The sequence below is a fragment of the Desarmillaria tabescens genome, assembly GCF_030435595.1.
Source record: "Desarmillaria tabescens strain CCBAS 213 chromosome Unknown EV420scaffold_15, whole genome shotgun sequence".
Classification (NCBI taxonomy): Eukaryota; Fungi; Basidiomycota; class Agaricomycetes; order Agaricales; family Physalacriaceae; genus Desarmillaria; species Desarmillaria tabescens.
The window spans coordinates 39,592-63,386 of NW_026848314.1; the positions used below are offsets into that span (position 1 = coordinate 39,592).

General features: G+C 49.3%; 5 protein-coding genes across 5 annotated transcripts; 3 read left to right on the top strand and 2 right to left on the bottom strand.

Moving 5' to 3' along the window:
* Nucleotides 1–1,736: 1,736 nt before the first annotated feature.
* EV420DRAFT_1538155 (uncharacterized protein) lies at nt 1,737–2,706 on the bottom strand. Its single transcript, XM_060472991.1, has one exon. It carries the CDS (start codon nt 2,696–2,698, stop codon nt 1,772–1,774), a length of 927 nt encoding a protein of 308 aa, XP_060331302.1. The 5' UTR covers nt 2,699–2,706; the 3' UTR covers nt 1,737–1,771.
* A 2,334-nt stretch (nt 2,707–5,040) lies between these two features.
* Nucleotides 5,041–5,845, top strand: EV420DRAFT_1479116 (uncharacterized protein; the record flags this gene model as incomplete). The annotated part of the gene is made up of 4 exons (XM_060469545.1): nt 5,041–5,043; nt 5,098–5,337; nt 5,411–5,764; nt 5,810–5,845. The coding sequence occupies 4 exons, from the start codon at nt 5,041–5,043 to the stop codon at nt 5,843–5,845; spliced, it is 633 nt and encodes a 210-aa protein (XP_060331303.1).
* Nucleotides 5,846–10,671: 4,826 nt separating this feature from the next.
* EV420DRAFT_1269296 (anthranilate synthase) lies at nt 10,672–12,960 on the top strand (the record flags this gene model as incomplete). The annotated part of the gene is made up of 2 exons (XM_060467493.1): nt 10,672–11,003; nt 11,055–12,960. The coding sequence occupies 2 exons, from the start codon at nt 10,672–10,674 to the stop codon at nt 12,958–12,960; spliced, it is 2,238 nt and encodes a 745-aa protein (XP_060331304.1).
* Nucleotides 12,961–14,325: 1,365 nt separating this feature from the next.
* EV420DRAFT_1642074 (uncharacterized protein) lies at nt 14,326–16,799 on the bottom strand (the record flags this gene model as incomplete). Its single annotated transcript, XM_060477311.1, has 7 exons — nt 14,326–15,048; nt 15,105–15,280; nt 15,331–15,495; nt 15,548–15,577; nt 15,627–15,951; nt 15,998–16,573; nt 16,629–16,799. The coding sequence occupies 7 exons, from the start codon at nt 16,797–16,799 to the stop codon at nt 14,326–14,328; spliced, it is 2,166 nt and encodes a 721-aa protein (XP_060331305.1).
* A 3,920-nt stretch (nt 16,800–20,719) lies between these two features.
* On the top strand, nt 20,720–21,039 carry EV420DRAFT_1642076 (uncharacterized protein; the record flags this gene model as incomplete). The annotated part of the gene is made up of 2 exons (XM_060477312.1): nt 20,720–20,821; nt 20,878–21,039. 2 exons carry the CDS (start codon nt 20,720–20,722, stop codon nt 21,037–21,039), a joined length of 264 nt encoding a protein of 87 aa, XP_060331306.1.
* Between the last annotated feature and the right edge of the window lie 2,756 nt (nt 21,040–23,795).

Below are 23,795 nucleotides of genomic sequence, written 5' to 3' on the forward strand. Positions count from 1 at the left end.
AATAGTTATTGTCGCCGAGGTCATGATATGAGGTAACTTCGACCAGAAAATGGTGCTGGGATCCCGCTTCGTCGTACATATCCTGACTGAGTACGAGTATGACACCTATCCCTAGCTTTTGACTGTCACCCGTCAGTGTCGAGCAATAGAAAAGTAGCAACAAGTGCCAGCCTTATCATGAATAACCATAGTCCAATCCAACATTGAACCAAGTCCATGGGGTTTGACCGATCCACAAACGCCTCGAATAAGTACCAAAATTGAGCATTAACCTTCGATACTCGTTCGAGGTGTTTGTGGATCGTAACCGTTCGCTACCAATTGTTTCCTCTCGCTTCGTGCTTGTACGTCTTTTTCCAAATAGTCGGCCCCACCCTGTAGCCCGTTTGTTGCTGCTATGACAGGAGGCATGGTCCAATTATATATTGATGACCATGTTTCCAGATTACTGTCTAATTGCTCAATGATAGGCAAAAGTGCGCGAATTCCTGCGGAGATACCAAGATGGGGTTGGCGTAGTATTGAATATAATTCACGTCGAAGTGCTCTGGAGCTTTACCGGTTTGCCGCCATAACCTTGGATCACCACCAACAAAAGGGTAAGGAACATTAGCGACACGGCATCATAGTGGGAATGAAAAAGCGCGCGCCTATAGCGGAATTCTCCCTGTAGGATCCAACCTTGTTGTGGTTTTCCGAAAAGCGAGGAGAAGGAATTGTTGCTATGAAGTAACCGTCGAAAAGGGTAGTCGTATTTCCAGCACTGTGTTGTTTGTCAACAACAATCCTACGGAGTTAACATGTTTGTGAGGAAACAGAAGATATAGATTCTTGGTGCTCGCAGCAGTTGCGACTTGCGAATGTAAAACAAAAGAATCGAATAAATGGACCAGAGACGCGGTAACGAGCAGGTGAGAGAACTGCCATCGAGACTCGCCTTTTTCCAGGAAGTTGGCGACGACGAGGAAGAAGAGTGCAATCGCTATCCAAATGTCCGCGAACCAGCATAGGAACCACGCTCTTTCATCTCGACGGTGGAATACAGCGCACGACTGCTCCGATAGGACTGCTCTGGGTCGTCTTCCCTGAGACGATATTGAGTACTGGACTCTCGAGAATTCTTGGTGTCTTGGCTTGTATTTTCACCGTGCTCCCTAGCCTCGCGCCCTACTCGCGGGTACCGGGCTGTGCATCTGAAAACCAAAAGGTTGCCTTCCTGAAAGACTCATGGCGACTTCATATCGAAGAGGGGAGTATAGAAGGTCTGATGCTCTGGCAGTATCTTCGAGCAAGCGGTGTGGAGTCAGGAATGCCGACTGTCATTTGCCACGGTGACGTCGGGGCACGAGGTGATAAATCTTGAGAAATTGTCTCATTCTTGTACCAGCCCGGACGTCAAGGTACTCAAGGTCTCTTTGGAATACTGCTCTGGAGACATCCCACATTATGGGCTGTGTCCGTTACAGGTTCGTCACTGGGTATGTGCTGCAGGAGACATTTACTGGGACGCGGGAACTTCTCAAAGGCTGCCAGGATGTTCTATGGTGTCACTGTTGCGTATGTGGGGGAGTGTTCAGAAGTATCTAGGAAAAGTTCTGTGACACTGTTCCAGTGGACACGGTAACTTTGGAAGAACGTAAACGGTGTCTCGCAAGATGCCTGTCCGATATGTTCAAATGGACGAGGATTCTGAGAGGTGATTAGTTCCACGGTGAAATAGAAACAAGATGAAAACACGTAGGATTACCATTGTATAGACATTATTCGTCTACTATTTGTATAGCGCAGCGAAGGCTACGGATGCCCTCAGCCTGGAATTTCTATCGCTGTCACCGACTTCACGCAGCCACCATTGCAACAACTTCCTAGCTTCAGCCTCCTGCACGAAGCCAAGGCCACGCTCGACAACGGCTTCTCTGACTTCGTCGTCAGAGAGTGCCTGTACACCTTCCTTTGTCAGCCAGGCGTCGTCGCTCCCCAAGAAATCCATATGCCAGCCGATGCGAATCCAGGGCCAGAGCTGTATGCCAACGCGGGAGAGTCCGTACAGACTGTACACGGCTCGCCGCCGGTCCCCATCCGTCCAGAACCGGGCGCGCGTCTTAGCTTCCTCCACTAACAAGTCCATATCCACCTCTTCATTGATATCTTCTTTTCTAAACGGGAACGGGCCCTCCTTGAAGGCTTCTAGGTACTCATGCGCCGCCCGGAGCATCGGGAGCGCTTCCCGGGCCTTCTGCACCTTCTTGTCCCGGATTCGTCTCAACTGCCCAGGGAGGATACACGTTGACGGCAGCATCGCAGGCGCATATAGCACCATCACTGGGATCAGCTCCTCCAGGAACACCGCTGTAATTAGGAACGGCACCACCTTCAACACGTCTTTCTTTTGCGTCCTCAGCATCCGCCATTCCCTTCGCGTCGATGGGGTATCTACTAGACTCCTCTGCCGCCGGAATATCTCCCTCCCACCGCGAAAGTAGAACTTGAGGAGCTCCATCGAGGTGTGTACGAGGGTTTTCAGCGGGCCTGAGCCAGCGGGTGGAGGTTGGAGGATTCCGCGCGTTTGGGCATCGGCGATATCGGCTTTAATGAGCTCTGTTATGGGCGGTTTTGGTTTCGGTTGTGTAGTTAGCGAGCGACTGAGAATGAGTGGACGCGCGAGGACGCGACACCGGAGAGGATGGAAGACTTGCATAAGGTTTTTTTGGTCACTGTCACGAGTGTGACGATCGAGTCTGTCAGGCACCCGCCGGAGTGGCTGTCCGCATGCCAGTTTGGACGACGCCGCGAAGATGTATGTCTCGCACAACAGCGATGTCAATGAGCAAGCCATTGCATAGTCGCTCTTCAGCTCCTCGTCCAAAGACCTTGGGTCCATCCGTTACGTGCAGCCATTTGAACGGTCTACCATACTCGCAGCCAAATACGCGTCGCAGAAAGAGCTGGCGGTGGTACTCTGAACACTCCTTCCAGAGCAAATGGCAGTTCTTTCTCCCCACATTTGAAAAAACCACACCGAGGCTGGATCATACAGGAGGTATTCCACTGTAGGCGGGCCATTTTTCATCGCACCGTGATATCACCTCTGACGTTCCTCAAATTGCCCTCTGGTTTAGGTGATCCAAGACTATTATTGATCATGGCGAAACAGTAAAGCTCAACAGCACCTCGACGTGCACCTGCATTCGATACTCTATTGAACCCCATCTTGGTATCCCCAAAGAATTCGCGCTCTGTCACTTCTCATTGGAGGCAGTAATCCGGAGCATTGTCTTCAGTGTATAATTGACCCTTGCCTTCCTTTGTGGCGGCAACAAAACGGATTACAGGGTGGGGCCAACTATGTGGAAAAGACGTATAAGCACGTAGCGAAACAATTGGTGGCGAACACTTACGGTCCATGATCACTTCGAACAAGTACCGACGTTTAGCGGTAAACTTCGGTACTTTTTCACGGCGCGTGTGGATCAAATGCCTTAGACTTGCTTCATTATTGTATTAAATTGCGATTATTCGCATTGAGGTCAGCACCCATATCTACTTCGATTTTGTTCGATACTGACAGGTAACAGCCGAAAGCCTGAGCTGGTTGCCGTCCTCGTACAAAGTTGAGATATCTACGATGAAGCAGAGTCCAAATAATTGGTCCTTGACACGATTCTCTGGTCGAATTTACCTCATGCCACGACCTCGGTGACAATAACTATTCCATTAACTTTCCTCAACCTCAATTATGCTCGGATATGCTGCGCATTAATCTACTGTGCCTGTGCGGAGGAAACCTAACGGATTGCATGTTCAGGTGATTCGTCCACCGCAGTATAAACGAAGGTGTCATAGGGCGGGAAGAACGAAGTATGTCAAACAACTTCTTGGTTGCTCTGCTGCTGAAAAGGCGATGCGTAAAGTCGACTAATCATAGCACCTAGTGGCTGGTGCAAGGGTTCTGGTCTTTGCCTGGACAGCCATTCAAACGAGCTTCTCGTATTCTACAGGAAGTGTTTCGTCCTTGAATTCCCCATTGAATACGCCCATCATCTATTACAAATCACACGAACTCTCCGTTCGTTCTTATTCTACGCCACCGCCTGATTCCTTCTCACTGTCAAGGGATGAGTAGTGAGCTACCCGGGCCTGTTCTTATGTCTCGTTCATCGTTTGTATATCCTCCCTCTCGGTCCCGCTGTTTGTTGTCACCGGAGCCACCGCATGCCGTCACGACTTCACGAGCCCAATTTTGAATACCGCTACTCCTGAAAATCCGGCAAAAGCTGTTCAACGTCTGAGTTCTAGGGAGACTGTCCTAACTGCGTGACGGAGACTGTATTGCCACTGTGTCTTGTGGCAAATGATGGTGGCCAGTCCGGTACCAATGACCCATTTTTGTCCGGACTTGGATCCGTACGACGACGTTACGTTCGATATTGGCCAGGACGGAACATGCATTTCAGCTTGAAGCCAAAGTTTGGGACACATAACGAGGGTGCCTGATCTGGTAAGTCAACATTTGCGATACATAACTCATGATAGCCCAATGTTTGCGCCCCAGAACCCACACGAAACTGAATGTGAAGACGGCAGTCAAAGAACGTATCTTTGTTCTCATTTGTCGAGATGCACAACTGATAAAGTGAGTGGCATTGGAAGATAGACCAGATATCTGGGATGCAACGTACTGAGAACTACTAAGGCTACAAAATATGAGTCGGGAGGACCAAGAAGCGAAGAGAGAAGGCAGGTTGACCGCTGGTAAGCCTTGTGTATCAGACCGCAGTTCTACTTCCTCAGTGACACCACTAATAGAAAGGGCGTTTGAAAAATGCCGATGCTTCCTGAGTTGTAGGGATCTATGCATATTTCAGCCATATACTGCAACCGAGTCTGCCTATACAGTCGTCCTGACAGGATGAATGTATGAGACGTATAAAAGCGACAAGCTGAGGAGCAAGGATACAACCACCCAACTGTTGGAGCTTCTCTCAGTCAGTCGCCCATTCTTCTCATCTCTTTCAACCAAGCCATTTTTCATTCATCATCATGGTCGGTGTTTCATTACCTCATATCGTTTTAAAAAGCGTTGAAATGATCCTCTAGAGCCAAAAGTTCGCCGATTATGTCGTTTACAAGGTCACCAGCGGTGACGCTCTGGTCAAGTCTGGTTGGATCACTATTTATGAGCATCCCGCCGACCAGACGACCTTCTACGCCTGCAATGACTCTTATCTTATCGATACCACTTGGATCTATAAGATGTCCTGGGAGAATACCACCGACACAGAGCAAACCTACACCCTCGACTATGTGACGGGCCCCAAAGAAGCCGAAGCCGCTGATGTTCCGAAATCTGTTGGAATTGCGGCTTTCTACCAGGGCTTGTCGATCACCATGGATATTCTCTGACTCCGAGACGACGGAGAGTGTCACGAAAACGACTTCGTTGACTGTCCCTGCAAATTCGACGTTGACGTTCTATCAGAAGAAATATCGGTTCAGAGACTCAATGTTCTTCGTCTTGGATACGTCGGGCCAGGAGTACAATGTTGGATCTCCGGACGGAAGTGATGTCCTAAAGGATGAGCGTGAAGTGGAGATTATGAGCGAGGACTATCTGATTGTTGGGGCGACATTGAGTCGTTCCACAGCCGGTACAATGGACGTGCCATCAGTTGTGAGGGCTGATGTCGAGGATGGCAGGGAGAAGCAGGACCCTAAGGATCTCCCTGAGATGGTGAAGGACGTACTTGTTAAGATGGGTTTGAAGGTAATCCGGATATTTTATTCACAATCATGGCTGATATATTTGCAGCTTGACGCCGAGCCTGCGAATATTCCTGCCCAGTGAACATCTTTCAATATCCTGTTTGATTGTCTTTTTATGTGTCTCTGTCCCTTGTTACGCTTTCAGGCCTTCATATGCTTTCAGTTTTTGCACGTTGGAATCATTTACCTTGTACAGATCGTTTTTCTCAGAAATAAACAGCCCAAATAACTTTTACCTACCATGTTATTTTTCCTCTGTATGTTTTTTTGCCGCCAATATGAAAAGGTTTGATTTCAGCATCAGTTTTTAGCCCTCGTTTTGAGTGATGTAAAACGAAAAATTATCTCCATTCCATTATTCTATAGGGGGAAAAGTTTTTCGTACCGTTTTTCAGACGACCTTTTCAGAACTGACAAAGGCCTCGCTAAAACAAAACCTTTTAAGGTTTCTTTTTTTACGATCTAAAAAGACTCGGCCTCCGCTGTGAATGATAAATCACCTGGCGGGACATGAGGAACACGGGACATTTCTAAGGGCTCTGGATCATGAACTTGATGCTCAAACAAGGGACTTGACATTTTTCATGTACCCTACAAACATGGTTGAATTATAGGTGCCCAGAGTTGCTTGGTACCACCGCGCTGTCATCCTGGTTCTCTCCTGCCTTGGAAGTTGGTTCCTTGGTCCGCCCTACTTACGTTTCATTTGCAGTACGTCTGACTGAGATATCTTGTCCATCTTTCACCATCTTCCTTTCCCCCAGTCACTCACTGTACCTGCCTATTAAAGTTTAGCAATTGAAAACAAACAGAGGGATACTTAGGTGCTTTCTTTGTTCTCGTGCCGGTTCTTCAATCCCAAGCGTTGAGTTTTATATGGGGTTCTATATCGTAAACATTCATTTTTGTGGCGGGTTCCACATCGGAAACATTGAGCAGTGCCAGGTCAGGCATTCCTGTTACGTGCTTGGCCTTTGGCTCAACCATCTTCCATCTCCGGAATCGAACTGATTGGGGCATTGGTCACGGACTTACCACCGCTACTTGCTGCAGGACCCAATGGCAACACGGTCACCATCTCGTACTGAGGGCACACGATCAGGATAGTCTCCTCCGGTACTCAGACATTGGATGACTTTCACGTGGTTTTCAGGAGCTGCGGTATTTTAGGTTGGGGTTCCTGAAGTTGTGACAATATGAGATGGCTTCAGAATGGAACGAAAGGGTATACAAATGGGTCCGAGAAGAGTGAGGTATTGTAACAAGTTGTTCGAGTCATCCCTTATCGTGGCTGATATATTTTGCAGTGCTATGTCGAGCGATGATTATGCCTTTCAAACAAAGACGTTCCAATTGCCTGTTTCTGCTTGCTATCTTTTCCTTTTTCGTTTGTTACGAATTCAGGCCTGCGTGCCAGAGTCACTTATGCTTCCACAGAAACACCAAAAAAAAATGAAAAGAAGATCCTAAATAACGTTGACGTACAGTTATGTCTTTCTCTGTATACTAATTTTTACTGCAAATACAAAATTACGAATGTTTTAACCAAATTGATAGTGTAGTTACTTTTCCGAGCATTGTAGGATGTTTTACCGATTTTCCCTATGCATTTGCTTTGAAGCCGAGGTTGTTCAGCGCGGATGATGTGTCTCCAGGAAGAAGACGAGATATATATTGCCGTCGAGGAATAGAGCATCGTCGTCAAGTTTCCAGTCCAATGATAAGACTACAACTTTACATTTCTGGGCAAAGAGACGTGGATCCTTGCAAAGTGGACTTGAAAGTGATTGTAGAGCAAGATGATACACGTCGTCCCTTTCTCGTGTTGAAGGAATGCCATTCTAGAGTCTGGGTATAGCTTGGATGATCGGAGGCTTGAAGAGAGCAATAGACGGCATCAAGACCGAGCAGTTCATCGACGTACAGGTGGGTGGAAGCGGGAAATCTACCCCTCCAAGTCTGAGTGGGTGTTGTTCGACTCAGTAAGAGCCTTGATTTACGCGTACGCGATCCTCATAGTTCAAGCCGGACTAGGACCTGTTTTCCTCACCCGTATGTGTGCAAGTCTTTGTTTTTGGGCGACCCTTTCGCTTCGTTTAGTACATCCCGTGAAGAAAGTGTGCCTGCTAGTAATCCTGCGATAAACTTTCAAGATAACACCAAGGTTCCTTTCTGATCTCTGGATGAACTTGATTAAAGAATTTCACAGCAAAGAGAGCCTCAGCTTCACTTGAATATTCGTCGATGACCCGATCTACAACTGCATTCACCACATTCTGGAAGGACGCATTTTCTGAAGGAGCTGGTAGCATCCAGTCGTTGTCGATAGTAACTTTCGTGGCTGGGACACAACGGGGAGTGAACACGAAACTGACCACATGGCTCAGGCTCGAAATCTCCTCGTAAACCTTGGTGTAGAGGTTACAGACCTCACACATCTGCTTACTCGATCTAATAGTGTTCCCAATCACCGATATATCAGACTCGTGTAGGAAATTCATGATCTGGATCTCTGGATGCGGACGAAGAATCCGAGGTTTTCCCTCCTTCCAAGCAGAGTCCACAAGCACCATACTTCTTCTAAACCACATATCGAGCTCATCATCTGAAAACTTAACTGACTGACAGTGGAGAATAGAGGCGAGGGTCTCGCATAGGCTAGTTGGGATGGTAACTGTCTTTGGCATCATCCTTCCCACCCATATGGTGCTGCAGAACGAGCTACCGTAACGCGTTTCACTGAAGGCAGACCGACAATACTTCATCCAGGGACCAGCAAAATACAATGCCCCAGAGTAGTAGAACTGTACCCTCCAAAGACGACGGGCCGTCTGACGAAAGAAGTAGGACGCCTCTGCTTCGGGGAAATCGCGATAGCACCCGTCTCGGAAGAAGCTTGATGTGAAGAGCGCGCGGGATAGGCTGGTGATGCGTATAAAGTATTCTAATCGGCTTTGCGTAGCATAGTCTTCGTCGAGAATAACCTCGAAGAGTTTTCTGAACATTGTGTGGTTATCCCCGTCCGTGTAATGGGGAGAGAGGGCGGTAATGTCTGCGGACCTCTCTCTGCCCCTCTTCCTCGTTGCACGCCAGGACACCCAGGCACGAACAAGGCTATCCAACTCTTCAAACCCTCTGTTCGCGAGGAACCTTTCTCTCAGCATGGCGATTTTCTTGAGGAACCGCTTCCAAACCCGATCGAGGATGCAGTCCATGACTTTTCTCGTTTCCTGGAATATGTCCACCTGCTGTCCGGGTGTGTGATTCTGAGCGTCAAAGATCTCACGAAGAAGAGCAAGGAATTGTTCAGAATATTCATGATCTGTCTGGTCGGGCACGCCACGGCTCGTTGCAGTGTAGAGCGTATAGGATCCCATTGTAAGAGAGGCGGCGACTGACACCTTATCACAGTCAGAGTCACCGTCACGGACGAAGCATCGAGAGATCCAGTTCAAGAATAACAAGGCCTCTGTTGATTGCTCATCGATAATGTAATCGTTTGTCCGCAATAAGGTCTTAACATTGCGTCTCCCTCGCGGTGTGAGGTTGAGGGATGTCAAAAGACGGAGCTGAGGATCCAGGAACTGGCAGAAAGAGTTGTGAGTTGACCTTGAGGGGAACGAGAGCATGAACCTCCGCCATTTCTGTTTGTGTTTACGTAGTGATAGTCGAATGAAGCGACTTTTAACTTTCGAAGATGGTGGTTCACTGGAGTCGGGGTTTGTCCTAATCGGTCAATTCAGGGCCGGCTCTGATTTCAAATGTCATGTATTTGGCATTACCGTACAACTCGCACACTCGCACAGAGGGTATTTGCGTGTGTTCGCCATGGCGGCACGGAAACTTCAAAGCATCCTTTCCATTCCCTAGTCCGAGTTCGGGCAGGTGGGTGTTAGTTCACGCGTACACGATCCTCATAGTTTGAGCCTGACGAACAGGACTCGGACCTATTTCTCTCACCCCGGGCCATGTGTAGAAGACTTGCTCCGAGTCGTCTTTATTTTGGGCGTGTACTCTGAGTAAAACCTCCAAGTAGTAACCGAATGCTATCAAAAAAGCGGGGCAGAAACGCGAAGTCAAGGGATCGCGCCAGAAAAGTATATGTTCTTTTCCTTCTAAGCGCCTCCGACTCTCGAGCGAGCATATAGGGGATGGGAGGGGGAGAGTTCAATGTTCAGCGCGGATAAGAGACGGGACGGCCTGGGGATGTAAGTAGTATGGCTCGTCGAGGAATATAGGACGAGTTTTCGGATGAGAAGGCGACGACTCGAAATAGCACATTAGAGGCAAAGTGAACGTGCTCCGTTCCCTTCCCGTGTTGAGAGGATACGAGTGCAGAGCCCATGTGTAGGTTTGAATGACTGGCGCGTACGGAGGCTCGAAAGCGTGCATAACGGGAATTCTACCCCTCCCGTGCCTGAGTCCGAGCTCGAGCAGTAGGTGTTGTTGGAGCCTTGGTTTATGCGTACGCTATCTTCATGACGAATAGGACTCGGACTTGTTTTGTGTGCAAGTCTTTACTTTTCGCTATGGAGAGGGCATGGAAGAGGTCGGAAAATAAGCGCCGCGAGACCAGAGTACCTAAAGACGGTGAATAAAAAGATCTTGGAGATCTCCGGGCTGTACGCGTGCCAAAATGGGATATTTAACGCGAAGCAGAGCCTGCGGGAAGGGATAGATCGCGCTGTGAGTTACCGAGTGACGCCCAAAAGCTGGCTGGTGGGAGAATATGTGAGACGTTTCAGCGGGAACTGGGTAGATGATACACCCGGGCTGAGTGGAATCGTGAGTACGCAAAGATGATGATCTCGCCTATTATGGCAAGTTTAAAGATTAGCGCGCACCCAGCTGACTAATCCAAATTTCTGACTCCTTTAAATCTCGGTGGTACTGAGCCCTTTGCTGGCAATGTCATCCTCGTCTCCTACCCTCCCACCTGCCCTCTCCCGCCCCCTCGACGTCCTCCTCATCGACAACTTTGACTCCTTCACCTGGAACCTCTACCAACAACTATGCCTCCTCGGCGCAGACGTGACTGTGATACGAAACGACGCCATCTCCCCCGAGGTGTTCCCCGAGCTCAAGCTCAACTCGCTGATCATCTCCCCCGGTCCCGGGCACCCCAAGACGGATTCTGGAATCTCGCGTGCTGCGATTGAGTTTTTCAAGGGGAGGGTGCCGGTGTTTGGGGTGTGTATGGGGTTGGAGTGTTTGGTGGATTTGTTTGGCGGGGAGATTGCGTGCGTGGGATATCTATCTATCTTATTGGATTCCTTCTAATTTAGCTATAGTTACGCTGGGGAGATCATGCACGGTAAAGTATCCCGGATCCTGCACGACGAGCGAGGATGCTTCAAAGGGATCGCACAGGGGATCAAATCAACGCGGTACCACTCCCTCAGCGCCGCACATACCACTTTGCCTGCGGAACTGGCTATCACCGCCACCACGGACGACTCTGGTGTGATCATGGGCGTGCGGCACCGTCAATACACGATCGAAGCCGTCCAGTACCACCCGGAAAGCATTCTCAGCGAAGGCGGGGACGCCCTCATGCGCAACTTTCTCGCTCTACGCGGTGGGACCTGGGAGGAGAACCCAGAGAGTCGGGTGCTGGACTCGACGCTGCCGCCGTTCGAGGTCAAAGGGGGAGGGGGGAAGAAAATCCCGTCGGTGCTAGAAAAGATCTACCACCAGCGTCTGGCGGACGTCACGCAGGCACAATCCACGCCGGGGACGACTCTGGCGGATTTGGAGACGCTGTACAGTCTGAATGTTGCTCCGCCGCTTATCCCGCTCCTCCCGCGGCTCACTTCCCGTCCTGCGCTGTTTGCCGAAGTGAAACGCGCGTCTCCGTCCAAGGGACCGATAGCACCGAGTGTGTCCTCTGCGAGCCAGGCGCTGACGTACGCGTTGGCTGGTGCGCATGTTGTGTCGGTGCTTACTGAGCCCAAGTGGTTCCTTGGGAGTTTGCAGGATATGCTGCATGCGCGGATGAGCGTGGGGACTCTGCCTGATAGACCTGCTATATTGCGCAAGGACTTTATATTCAGTCGGTATCAGGTGTTGGAGTCGCGTATCTGGGGTGCAGACACCATTTTGCTGATTGTGGGTCTCCTACCCGAGGTGGCGTTGCGTGATCTGTACGCGTACAGTCTGGAGCTGGGCATGGAGCCGCTCGTCGAGGTGAACAATGCGAGGGAGATGGAACTCGCTCTGAGTCTTCCCGCCAAAGTCATCGGGGTGAATAACAGGAACCTGCATGATTTCCGGGTCGACATGGATACGACGACGAGGTTGGTCGATATGGCAAAAGGAAAGGGAGTGGTGCTCTGTGCGTTGAGCGGGATCGCGACTGCCGCCGATGTGAGCCGGTATGCGAGCCAGGGCGTGGACGGGGTGCTTATTGGTGAGAGTCTGATGCGCGCCAAGGATCCCGCCGCGTTTATCCGTCAGCTCTTCTCGTTACCCCCGCCTCCTTCGACACCGTCTCATCCAGTCCCGCCCCTCGTAAAAATATGCGGTGTTCGCACAAAGGACGAGGCGCTCGCTATTGCAGACGCCGGTGCGGACATGCTTGGCATCATGTTTGTCGAGTCGTCCAAGAGACACGTCAGTCTCGATGTCGCGAGGGAGATCTGCGCGTCAATCCGTGCACTGAGGTTCTCTCGCCCGCCTCCTCCTCCTCCTCTTTCATCCCTAGACAACGCCCCGTGGTTCACATCCCACGCTGCCCGCCTCACCTCCTTCCCCCTCGTCGTCGGCGTCTTCCAAAACCAGCCCCTAGCTGAGATACTCCATGCTGTGAGCGCGTGCCAGCTGGATATCGTACAACTCCACGGTTCCGAGCCCGTCGAATGGGCAACCCAGATCCCCGTCCCCGTCATCAAAGCCTTCCACTCCGAAGAGGGCATCACACGCGGGGGGTACCACCACTTTATACTCCTAGACAGCCTCCGTGACGACGGGGGCGGGGTAAGCGGTGGGACCGGCAAAGTGGTGGACTGGGAATTCGCGAGCCGTGTCCCGCTCCCGGTTATCCTCGCTGGGGGGCTCAATCCGGGGAATGTGGGCGCTGCAATCGAGCAGGTCCGCCCGTGGGCTGTGGATGTTAGTGGAGGTGTTGAGAGGGAAGATGGGGAGAGCAAGGATTTGGATAAGGTTAGGGCATTTATACGACATGCCAAGGCAGAGTAGAGTGTTTGCCATCAAGCGTCTAATTTATACCGTCAGTATCTTTTATTTGGGATAGCGTGTCGTCCATCTGTCTGGTGCTCAATTCTAAAACATCCCGACGACCAAGTTTCGTCAGATGCGCAGGGCATCAGAGAATCTAAAGGACCACCGCAACTTTGAGTTCTTTTCCTTCGACTGCTGCTCTTGTAAATCCTAAGGCATCTCATCAACATTTTGGGCACGTCAGCGTGTATTCGACAATACGCGGAGGGGCCCGCTAAGACGTCGCGTCTCACTCGGGCAGGCCCGAGGTAAATCGATTTAGATCTCTCATTCCGCTACGTGTAAAAAGTGCTTTCAAATCCTCAGAACCGTGGCTTTCGATTCATCGAAAATCCGCAGTGTCAAAAGTAGTGAAACTCTGTTGTCCCTGGTAGAATCGGAAGATAATTTCCTGACGCTTCTCTACTGGCACTTTCCTTCGGGTATGTATATGCTCGAAGTAGTTGTCCCTCTTCGTGGCTCGAGATTCGAACGTCCCCGCGCTTGTTACAGAGTTAGATCTTCCTCGTCTTCATCTTCTTTTCAAATGCAAAGATCACCTTGGAGACGGTGCGTTTCATTTCAAGAACTGATCCTCTGTTGCGTGTGCAAGGGACCGTGTCCTTCTCCCTTTCCGATCTTCTATGAGATTTCTCCTACCTCCAATACTTCTTCTCTCATGGTCCCGAAAATTTTTAATTTTGGTGGCGGGCTCGCAGATCCAGTTAATCCAAGGTTATGAGAGACGTGCGTTTGCCAGCCTTGGACGCGTATACTGCACTCGATAAAATTCACACACTTCCCCTCCGCCTTTTCTTATTTTGGACCTCGATGTGCAGGGTGGTGAACCCTTTTCATCCATTGTTTCATTCCGCTACGTGTAGAGGATATTCTCTCCTCGCTGAAATTATTGAAACTGTGGACTCTAGAGGGACGATGGCTCGTTTCTGCTATAGGTTTTCTCTCTTCGGTGACGAGTCTAGTCCACCCATCATCTAGTTCCTCTGCACCTCAAGCGTACCACTCCCAGGTTCGATGATGGATGGATGAACTTGAACGCCGTTTTCTGGTCTTCTTCTAACCCCGTTCCTTGATCGTGCCACCTACCGTGATTTTCTTGATTCTCCTCTGACCGACAGAAAATCACAAGTGTCTTTTTTGCCAGTGCCTTTTTCTGCAAAAGGCCCCGGTGTCGAAATCAAACTTGAAGATCTGGAATCATTTCTGGAAAGGTCTCAGAGTCGGACATATGCCCGTACATCCCGCTACATGTGAGGAGGGATTCCCCTCTTCATTCATTCCACTAGAGATTTAAATGACACAATGGTAATCTTCATATCTGTCCTACTTTCTACTTTTCTTTCTTTTCTTGTGATGCTCTCCGTCCATCCCATCTCCTATTTCATCGCCTGGCTGCTTTCTCCTGCGGGTGTTTCTGCCAACAGCATTGGAAGGGGAGCCGCGCGGCTGGCCTCGCCCTCTCAGAATCATCCCACGCCTCGGTGCTCCTTCAGGTGGTGACGAGTCAACCACATGGCTGCGTAATCTGCGCAATGGTTCTTTCGAAGTGTCTGGAGTTTTGGGTGAGGAGGATTGTGTAGCACAGTTAACAGCTCCTATTGGGAGACCCCGAACAGGCATTTTGCGAGAAACAGCATCACGTTCATCCAAAGACGCCGGGTTCACTTCAACGGTTTTCGAAAATTCAGTAAGGATAGCTTGAGGAGAAGGAAGCGACTCAGGGGTAGGGTACCACATAGAAATAAGGTTCAAAGCCGCCTTGAACCACTTGCAGAACTCCGGTCCTTCAAAAACAGCCCACAAGTCATCTTTCTTCCGTGTCACAAGTTGCCACTTGAAAGCACAGCCTCTGTCATAATTAAAGAGGTTTTGCAGAAAGAACTGGTGACGTTTCTCCGAATAGCTTTTCCATGGTAGGCGGTATAATCCACAATACAGAGCCACATAGACGAGTGACTCCACGTCATAACCGAAGAAATGGGTGTAATGGCCCTCTTCATCAATAGTACTTGGTAGAGCATTTATACACATGAAAGCAACTGTGCCCTGTATTTGTTACATGATGAGTTGCTATACCATACAGCACAAACTTTTTTTCGCACCGTTCTCCACCAGTCCCGATGTTTTCCTTGTCGATTAGCTGCTAAAGCAAATTCCCAGTCGATTACATAGGCGACTCGGTTTCCAAAGTTGTGCATCTCATCAGCAACGAGAATGATATTAGTCGATGAGATATCTCGATGCATAATGTCTGCAAGTGTTATTGCTTTGTATAGAACTGAATGAAGTTCATTATAGAGAAGAATGAGAAGATAAATGGTAACAGACCATGGAACACATCCTGGCAGCCACTGATAAGCTCCCGCGTCCCAGCGAAGGTCTCCTGCAGCGCGTAGCCCACCTCAGCAGTAACCATTCTATAATGGGTTCGGACCCTAATGCTCTTTGAACCTTTATTCCAACTATCTTTGGTATGCTTCGATGTTAACGTGACTAAAACTATGGTGAGAAAAGGTTAACAAACTGCATCAATGGAGTCACCTACCTGCCGTCTCGGCATGGCTCTCGACATAGACTAAGACATCACCATGGCAAACAACCGTCAGGCACCCCTACATCCACACCGCTTGCTCGAAGATTCTGGAGCATCAAACCTTCCATATCTACCGCTTCGACCTTGGCACGCCAACAGTCTTTCAAGAAGACAATGGTTTTGGTCTGTAGATCGACAGCCCAGTACCCAGCGAGTAGAACTGCGAGGCCAGTGAGCATGGTGAGGTTACTGGTCGAGACACCAGGAATTTGCGAGTCTCTGCGCGAGCTTGCTCCTGCTCCTGACTTCGAGATTTCGACGACTGATGAAAGCGACTGGTCCTCCCGATGTTTGAATACCTCGACTATGCAGACCTGACCAGGTTCGTAATGCTTTTCTAGCGCTTTTGCCAGCCTCTTTCTCGTCAGTTAACCCAAGCTGCAACTTGACATGCACCTTCACAGTATCTCGAAAGAGCACCTCCTCAGCTTCCGTGATGCATTGGTGCACAGTCATGTCTGCACCACGCTGCGATGGATTGGCGTTCCCAAAACGCCAAAGGAACCGACACAGGGGTTCGGGATTCCTGCGATAATGAATAGCCTCAGAGAAGATCACACCAGAGCGGTCCCATCGTAGTAGTCGTGCAGTTTCGTCAGTCATCGAGATTGAAAAAGCAAAATCGCGGAACTGGTTCGCCAACATTTGTACAGCATAGAATGCAGTCTGACCAAAATCAGCGATAACGCGTTGCTTCTTCCTCTCGTCGGTAATGTGTTCAAATAAAACACCGCTCTCGCCAGCAAAATCGGTCATTTTTCCCTCCCAGAAAAGCTGCCAGAAACCTGGATTCGATACGATAGCTGAGGATCCTGCATTTTTTACAAACTCAAGATGTGCTTGAGCGTATCCGCTACTGTCAACCTTGGTTGAATATTTGCCAGGTCCCGGCTGGTCAGAAGTGTTGTAAAAGGTAACGCCTGGACAACGGGTCATCATTCCGTGTGTTGTTTTCCGTTTGGTGTTAAACGCCTCATTCTGTATAGTGCAATGATCACTAGACATAGAAAGCGAAAAAGCAGACGATACGTACAATTGGATCATAGAGTGAGCGTTCATTCTTAAAGCCGACGTCCCCGTGCTTTGGAACTTTGCTAAATGCTTTACGACTATCCGGCATCGTTGTATCAGGGCGTTGAAGGCATTCAGGTATGAACTTCATGAAGTCCTCGATTGGCATGGGTCCAACGGCATGCTTGGCCATTTCGAGACCGAGTTCCGGAATTACGAAGTTCCGCCCTATTATCCTCAAGGGATAGTTGGTTTCCAGCGATGGTTTTGCGTTGAGGAGTGTCAAACTGGTCGAGCAGTGCTGTGACATGCAATTGGGTCGCTGCTACCGTATCCCCCCTTTCCACCTCCATGTGACCAGTGGCCTTCTTTTTACCCTTCTTGTCAACAGCACCTGCTGCAGCACTACTATCTATGTTTGGCGAACTGGCCATGGTGTAGTCGATTATAGATAAAGCGAGAGCGGAAGATGGTGTCAGCTGGAAAAAGAGTTACGTCATGGCTTCCTTCCTTGATTATTTGATCATCATCATGGGGCTAGTTCCTTTTTAGGACGGAAAAAGGCGAGAAACAGTCTTTTCTGTTCCATTTTTCAGGTTGTTTTCTTTACCTTAAAAGAGTATGGAAATGATCTTATCTTTCAGCTTCTTTTTCTGAACTCGTTTTCACCATTAGAAGATCGAAGGAAATGTCACAATATTTTGAAGTCTCGTTTTTCATCAGTAAGTTATTGCCCTTTCGAGAAAAGTTGGCGGTGAGGCTCTAACCAAACAAATAGCCTGCGATTTCGTCTCAATCTTCGACGAGCCATATCTCACTAATTTCTTAATCGATTCCTTTGAAAGTAGCATCATTCAAATCCGATTTTCCTCTAGTAGAATGCCCCATACTTTTTTTGTCTCCGCAATGTCATATTCTCAACCGCATTTTGACCACCCTCTCCGAGGTTCTGCAAGCTGTAGCTCCCTGAATAATTTTTTTGTGGCCTTCGTTTCTGTATGTAAGGCATGGTTTCATATCCAGGTAGATGGCCCCAGCATCATTTCAGTTGATTTACGTATTCTAGCTTGTAATGTTCAGGGTGGCACTCAACCTTTTTCCAAAATTTCATTTGGACAGTTAGCAGCTTCTCCTGCACAATACCGCACTTCACTGGGCTCGAAACTTAAATTTACATTTATATCTGCTACTGTTAGCACTCTCTTTACGCCTCGTAACTCCTTCCTGAGGTGCTGCCGCATAACTGTTCCTCTTTTCTGGTAGTCCAAAAGAATGCGTTGAATTGTACGTTGTTTTTGGCCAGTGTGCGAAATTATCTGTTCAATGTCATGTGTACGAGCCATAGTAAGAAAGATCCCCATCCCCGTCATCAAAGCCTTCCACTCCGAAGAAGGCATCACCCGCAGGGGGGTACCACCACTTTATACTCCTAGACAGCCTTCGTGACGACGGGAGCGGGGTGAGCGGTGGGAGCGGCAAAGTGGTGGACTGGGAATTCGCGAGACGCGTCGTTGTGGGTGGTGGTGGTGAAAGCAAGCTCCCGCTCCCGGTTATCCTCGCTGGGGGGCTCAATCCGGGGAATGTGGGTGCTGCGATTGAGCAGGTCCGCCCGTGAGTTGTGGATGTTAGTGGGGGTGTTGAGAGGGAGAATGGGGAGGGCAAGGATTTGGATAAGGTTAGGGCGTTTATACGACATGCCAAGGCAGAGTAGAGTGTTTGGATCAAGGGTCTAATTTATACCGTCGGTATCTCCCGCTCTGAAGTTATTTGGGCTAGCGTGTCGTCCATCTATCTGGTGCTCAATTCTAAAATATCCTTCATCTGGACCGTTCGTTTCTTTTCTAAATTCCAAGACACCTACTGTTGAGCGTGGATTCCTCGACACGGGCACGCCGATATTCATGACAGTGAATGTTCATTTCATCCGGACAGAGTTCATTGTCGAGTACTACTGATCCCCACGTGTCGCTCTTCGTCGCTTTTACCCTCGTGCTCGCTGCAAGGATAGATCTTCGCTCTTTTCTTGTGACTCTCTTTTCACTCGATGGTGCTTACTATATCCGAGTCCGAGACAATGCGCTTCATTGGTCCTTGTTTCATTCCGTTGCATGTGCAAGAGTCTCGAAAAATTCATTCTTCTTCTGCGGGGCTAAATGAATGCCGAATGGATGTGTTTCTACTGGTAGCCTTCGACGTGTAAACTACAGAGTACTTGGTGGATGAGTGCCACTGTCTGGTCCTAGTCTTCCATTATAGCTGAACTTAGCCCGATCTCAAAGGACTACCACAACTATAGGCTCTCCTTTTCCTTAGTTGATCAGCTGGGCTTTTCTGCCCCGGCACTTACCAAGAGAATTATGCCACTCTTTCTCCATTTCAGCCTGCCAGTTTGAATTTCTGTCTCACTCGGGCGGGAAGTAGTTCATCCTTCGGATCCTCATACGTATCCCTCTTTGTGGCTCAAGATTCGAGATACTACCCTCGCGCTCGTAGGATTGATCTTTCGTCTATCTTTGCATCCGCATGGGAAAATATCTTGGTTTGGTGCGTTTTGTTTCGGGAACTCAGTCAGGGTCCTCGTTTCTTTGCCATAGCTATCAAAACTGGCTTCATTTATTCAATGCGCCATTTCGTTTTTTGAGAACTCGGGATCCTCTGCTACATGTGTAAGAGTTACCTATTCGATGTGCCCTCATAGCTTCTTTATACTCGCTTGGTAACTACTCAGTGCTGACTTGGTGCTTCTTCCTTTTGTAGGGCGGTCGCGAGGGACATGGACCCTTCGATGTATATATCCTCGGCTCAGTCTCATCGTGTGGTTTTCCATTACAGCTGGTTCTGCAGATCGGACCTGCCCCTGCTTAACCACACCCTTATTTCATCGGGCGCCTAGTAACATGGGTCTCGATTCCAAACTTCATCACAGCAACTAGTTTTCTTTCTCGCAAGGAATTCAGTACTGGATTGGAACCGTCTTTGCGCATATATGATTCCAAACCCTCGTTGTAGAGTTAGCAATCGACCTTTTCTTGTCTACATACTATCATTCTCCAGAGTCTTGATCCCCAAGGGCCAGCTCCTTTGCAGGAAATTCACCACTGATCAGCTTTTTTGCCCTACTTGTACCGATAGAATTATGACGCTCTCTCTCATAATTCGCCCGATACCAGGACGAGCCCTAGGTGATGACCCTCCCTCAGTTCATATATTTCCCTTTTTTCTGAGGGTACTTAGTGTCGAGGAAGAAATGTCTCTAGCCATCCCGGGAATCCTCGTCGTGACTGGTCCTTTCTCCTGTTTTTGTTTTCGAAGGGGCCCATTGACTTCATCGATCTCGGATCCGCTGATGTGCTGGGAACGTCTCTCGCGTGCCTTCTCTGACCCTCATAGTACTCGGGCGGTACAATGCATCATTCCCAATACTGTACATCGATTTCGGGAACCGGGAACTGATCCTCGATAAGATCTTTTCATTCCAGACCTAGATATACCCCCGCGGCACCATTTACCTTACCTTACCTTTGGCTTCCGTACCACGACTTTCCTCCATTACCTTCCGTCCCTCCACCACCGTACCTTACACTAATAGACGTGTCTTCGATCTTGTTACTTCCGTTTGATGTGCTCTGGGTGTTTCGGTCTCGGTGAGACCGACCTTTCAAAGCTGAGCGCAAAGCCACAACCATCCAACCATTGGAGCTTCTCTCTCAGCCAGCCAGCCATTTTCTGAATTATCTTTTGACCAACCCGTTTCTTCATTCATCCATCATGGTCGGTCCAGTTTGTTATGTCGTTGTGTTCCACGGCGCCGAATGATTGTCTACTAGAGAGAAAGGTCATCCAAGTATGTGGTGTACGAGCCCAGTGGCTGGCGACGCCCTGGTCAAGTGCGGTCGATCTACCATCTTCTATTATCAGGCCGACGAGATGTTCTACTGCCTCCATCGACACTTACCTCGTCGACACCACCTGGGTGTCGAGGATGTCTTGGGAGAACAACACCATCGCGACGCAAACGTATCCCCTCCAACTTACGACCTGAGCTCGAAGTCACCAAAGGCACCGAGGTGACTAACTCCGTCTGGGATCGGAGCCGTGTTCAAGGGCCTGTCGATGAGTATGGATAACCAGACCAAGACGTTCACGACGTACGAGACGACTGGAAACTCAGACCAAGACGATCACGCTGAGCGTCCCTTTAAAGTCGACGCTGACGTTCTATCAGAAGAAGTATCGGTTTAGGAGTACGATGTTCTTTGTGCTGGATGCAGTGGAATGAGGAGTGGAATGCCGGGTCCCCTGGGGGGTACTCGATTATGAGGAAGGAGTGTGAGGTGGAGATTATGAGTGAGGATTATCTGACTACGGATGTTGCGTTGGTGGATTCAGCCACTGGGGACGATGGACGTGAAGAGGGTTTCGAGGGCGGATAATGAGGGGGTAAGGAAGACGAGGAAGAGGGAGAATCTTACTGAGAGGGCGAAGGGGGAGCTCTCGAAGATGGGTGTGTAGAGAGAGGTAAGTCCGGATGGGTCATTTATTGGTTATGGCTGATGGATTTTCGTAGGGGAGGAGACGAATACCGATCGTTTTGCAAGTGACTCGGAAATGTTTTCATTTACCTGTTTGCTTTTCTATTCCGTTGAAAAACATGACCTAAAGAATGCATTTTGACTCCTTTCCCTCATTCGCTGTGCTGTTTACCGGTACACCAATATGAATGTAACCTTGCCATCGAAAAGTGTGGCAGAAACACCCCGGCAGTAATGGCAACAAAAAATGATATGCAACGTTTTTTTTCCCTTCTCGTGGAATAGGGCAATGGCAGGACAGGGCTCTGGATGTGTTTTCCGGAAAAGACAGGCCTGGGGTGGGGGGATATTTGACGTCATATGGGAGTGGCGAGAATCATTGATTGCTGGTGGGAGAGATCTTTCTTTTTGCAAAGCGATGGTGATTCATCGCTAGACAACGCTCCGTGGTTCACCCCCAGTCAAAAGTCTGTAGGCCTAGGTTGACATCCACAGGTACGAGTTGATTCATAGACACCTGTGGGTATGTAGAGAGATCTGTGGAGTAATGAACTTGCTTAACCCAGACTCATAACCTTGATCCAACTTGGCAAAAAATTGTTTACAAGTGCACTTGGAAAATTTCCCGGGCACCTGTGTTGAAATCGTTGAGAGGTAGTACACAGCCCGCAGACGTACTCCCAGGTGGCATAGCACAGTAATCCGAATAGCAAGGCGTCAGCTAATCCCGAATGTCCCTCTCCCTCTTACCAGTCGTGACTGCCGCCATCCAATACCTTGTTAGTCGCGACCACTGGCTACTCCCCTGCCATTACTTCTGGATGATGTCGCTCAGTCTCGTTGATTCCTTGTAGGCTGCTGCTTTGGCCATATTCACTGATACCAGCCTCGTATTACATGGCTGAAAACCTGCAAACGTCGGAAGGGTACCCACAAGACCACATATAGGCCAGGTTTTTCTGCTTGGAAGAGACAGTGATGAGCGTAGTGGGTGTTGTCTTTGTCCTGGGCAAAGGTATGCCAGGTGGCCAGTAACCTTCGCCTTGTTGCCGTCTGACGCTTTTTACAGCTTGGCATGCTGAGAACCATCTGTACTGGTGCTATACATACTCCAAGACCATGATGTCTTCACATCTTCCCCTTCCATGAAAGTCTCCCTGCCTAGCTCATGGATTTTACTAGGAATGTTCATGCACCTGCAAGGCCGATGTATTTGACACCTACTACGACTCTCACAGCAAGCCAAGGTGAAAGCACTGAAGAAGATATGCCATGTGTAGTCCCTCATTTAGCTTTGCACTGAGTACCATCTGATACTAGAATCAATTAACGGCACAGACTTAGAACGGGACGCAGGAAGCGACAGGGCAGCCGGTCAAGCGGGAATGTATGCAGGGTTATGTAGATATCTAGGCATGTATAGATATTCATCGATATCAATATATGGCTATCTACAGACTGTCCATTACTGCCTATGAAGTAAATATAGAATGGGCCATTCTTAGCTGCTGACAGGTACCCATAGATTTATCGACTGATATATGTGGTAATCGACTCGTGTCCGCAGACTTTTGACTGGGGTTCACCTCCCACGCTGCCCGCCTCACCTCCTTCCCCCTCGTCGTCCGCATCTTCCAAAACCAATCCCTGGGTGAGATACTCCATGCGTGCCAGCTGGATATCGTACAGCTCCACGGCTCCGAGCCCAGTCGAATGGGCAACCCAGATCCCCGTCATCAAAACCTTCCACTCCAAAGAGGGCATCACCCGCGGGGGGGTACCACTACTTTATACTCCTAGATAGCCTTCAGGACGGTGGGACTGGCAAAAGTGATGGACACTGGACAGGGAATTCGCGAGTCAGCTCCCGCTCCCGGTTATCCTCGCTGGAGGGATCAACCCGGGGAATGTGGGTGCTGCAGTCGAGCAGGTCCGCCCGTGGGCTGTGGATGTTAGTGGCAGTGTTGAGAGGGAGGATGGGGAGGGGAAGGATTTGGATAAGGTTAGGGCATTTGTGAGGCGGGTTATAAGGAGTAGAAGTAGGGTTTGGGTTATAAGGAGTCTAATTTATACCGTCAGTATCTCCCGGTTGGTCATGTCTGAGGTTATTTGGACTAGCGTGTCGTCCATCTGGTGCTCAAATCCAAAACATCCCGGCGACGAAGTTTCATCAGACGCGCAGGGCGTCAGAGAATAGGACCACCGCAATTAGTTCTCCTTTTCCTTCGACTGCTGCTCATCTAAATTCCAAGGGCAGCTCATTAAATTTTTGGGCATGTCGGCGTGTTTTCGACAATACGCGGAGGGGCCCGCTAACCTTTATTTTCGACGTCGCGTCTCACTCGGGCAGGCCCGAGGTAAATCTCTCGTTCCGCTACGTGTAAAAAGCACTCTCAAATCCTCGGAACCGTGGCTTCGTTTCTCATTCGAGATTCGAGTCCTCATCGAATCCGCAGTGTCAAAAGTAGTGAAACTATGTTGTCCCTGGTGGAATTGGAAGGTGATTTCCTGACGCTTCTCTGTTTTCGTCAACTGGCGCTGAATTTTGTCTCACTCAGGTATGTACATGCCCGAAGCAATTCATCTGATCCTCATAACGTGTCCCTCTTTGTGGCTCGAGATTCGAACCATCTAACACGTCTTCGCGCTCGTTACAG

Coding starts and splice junctions, on each gene's coding strand:
- EV420DRAFT_1538155 (XM_060472991.1), bottom strand. CDS start 2,698: ATGCAAGTCTTCCATCCTCTCCGGTGTCGCGTCCTCGCGCGTCCACTC.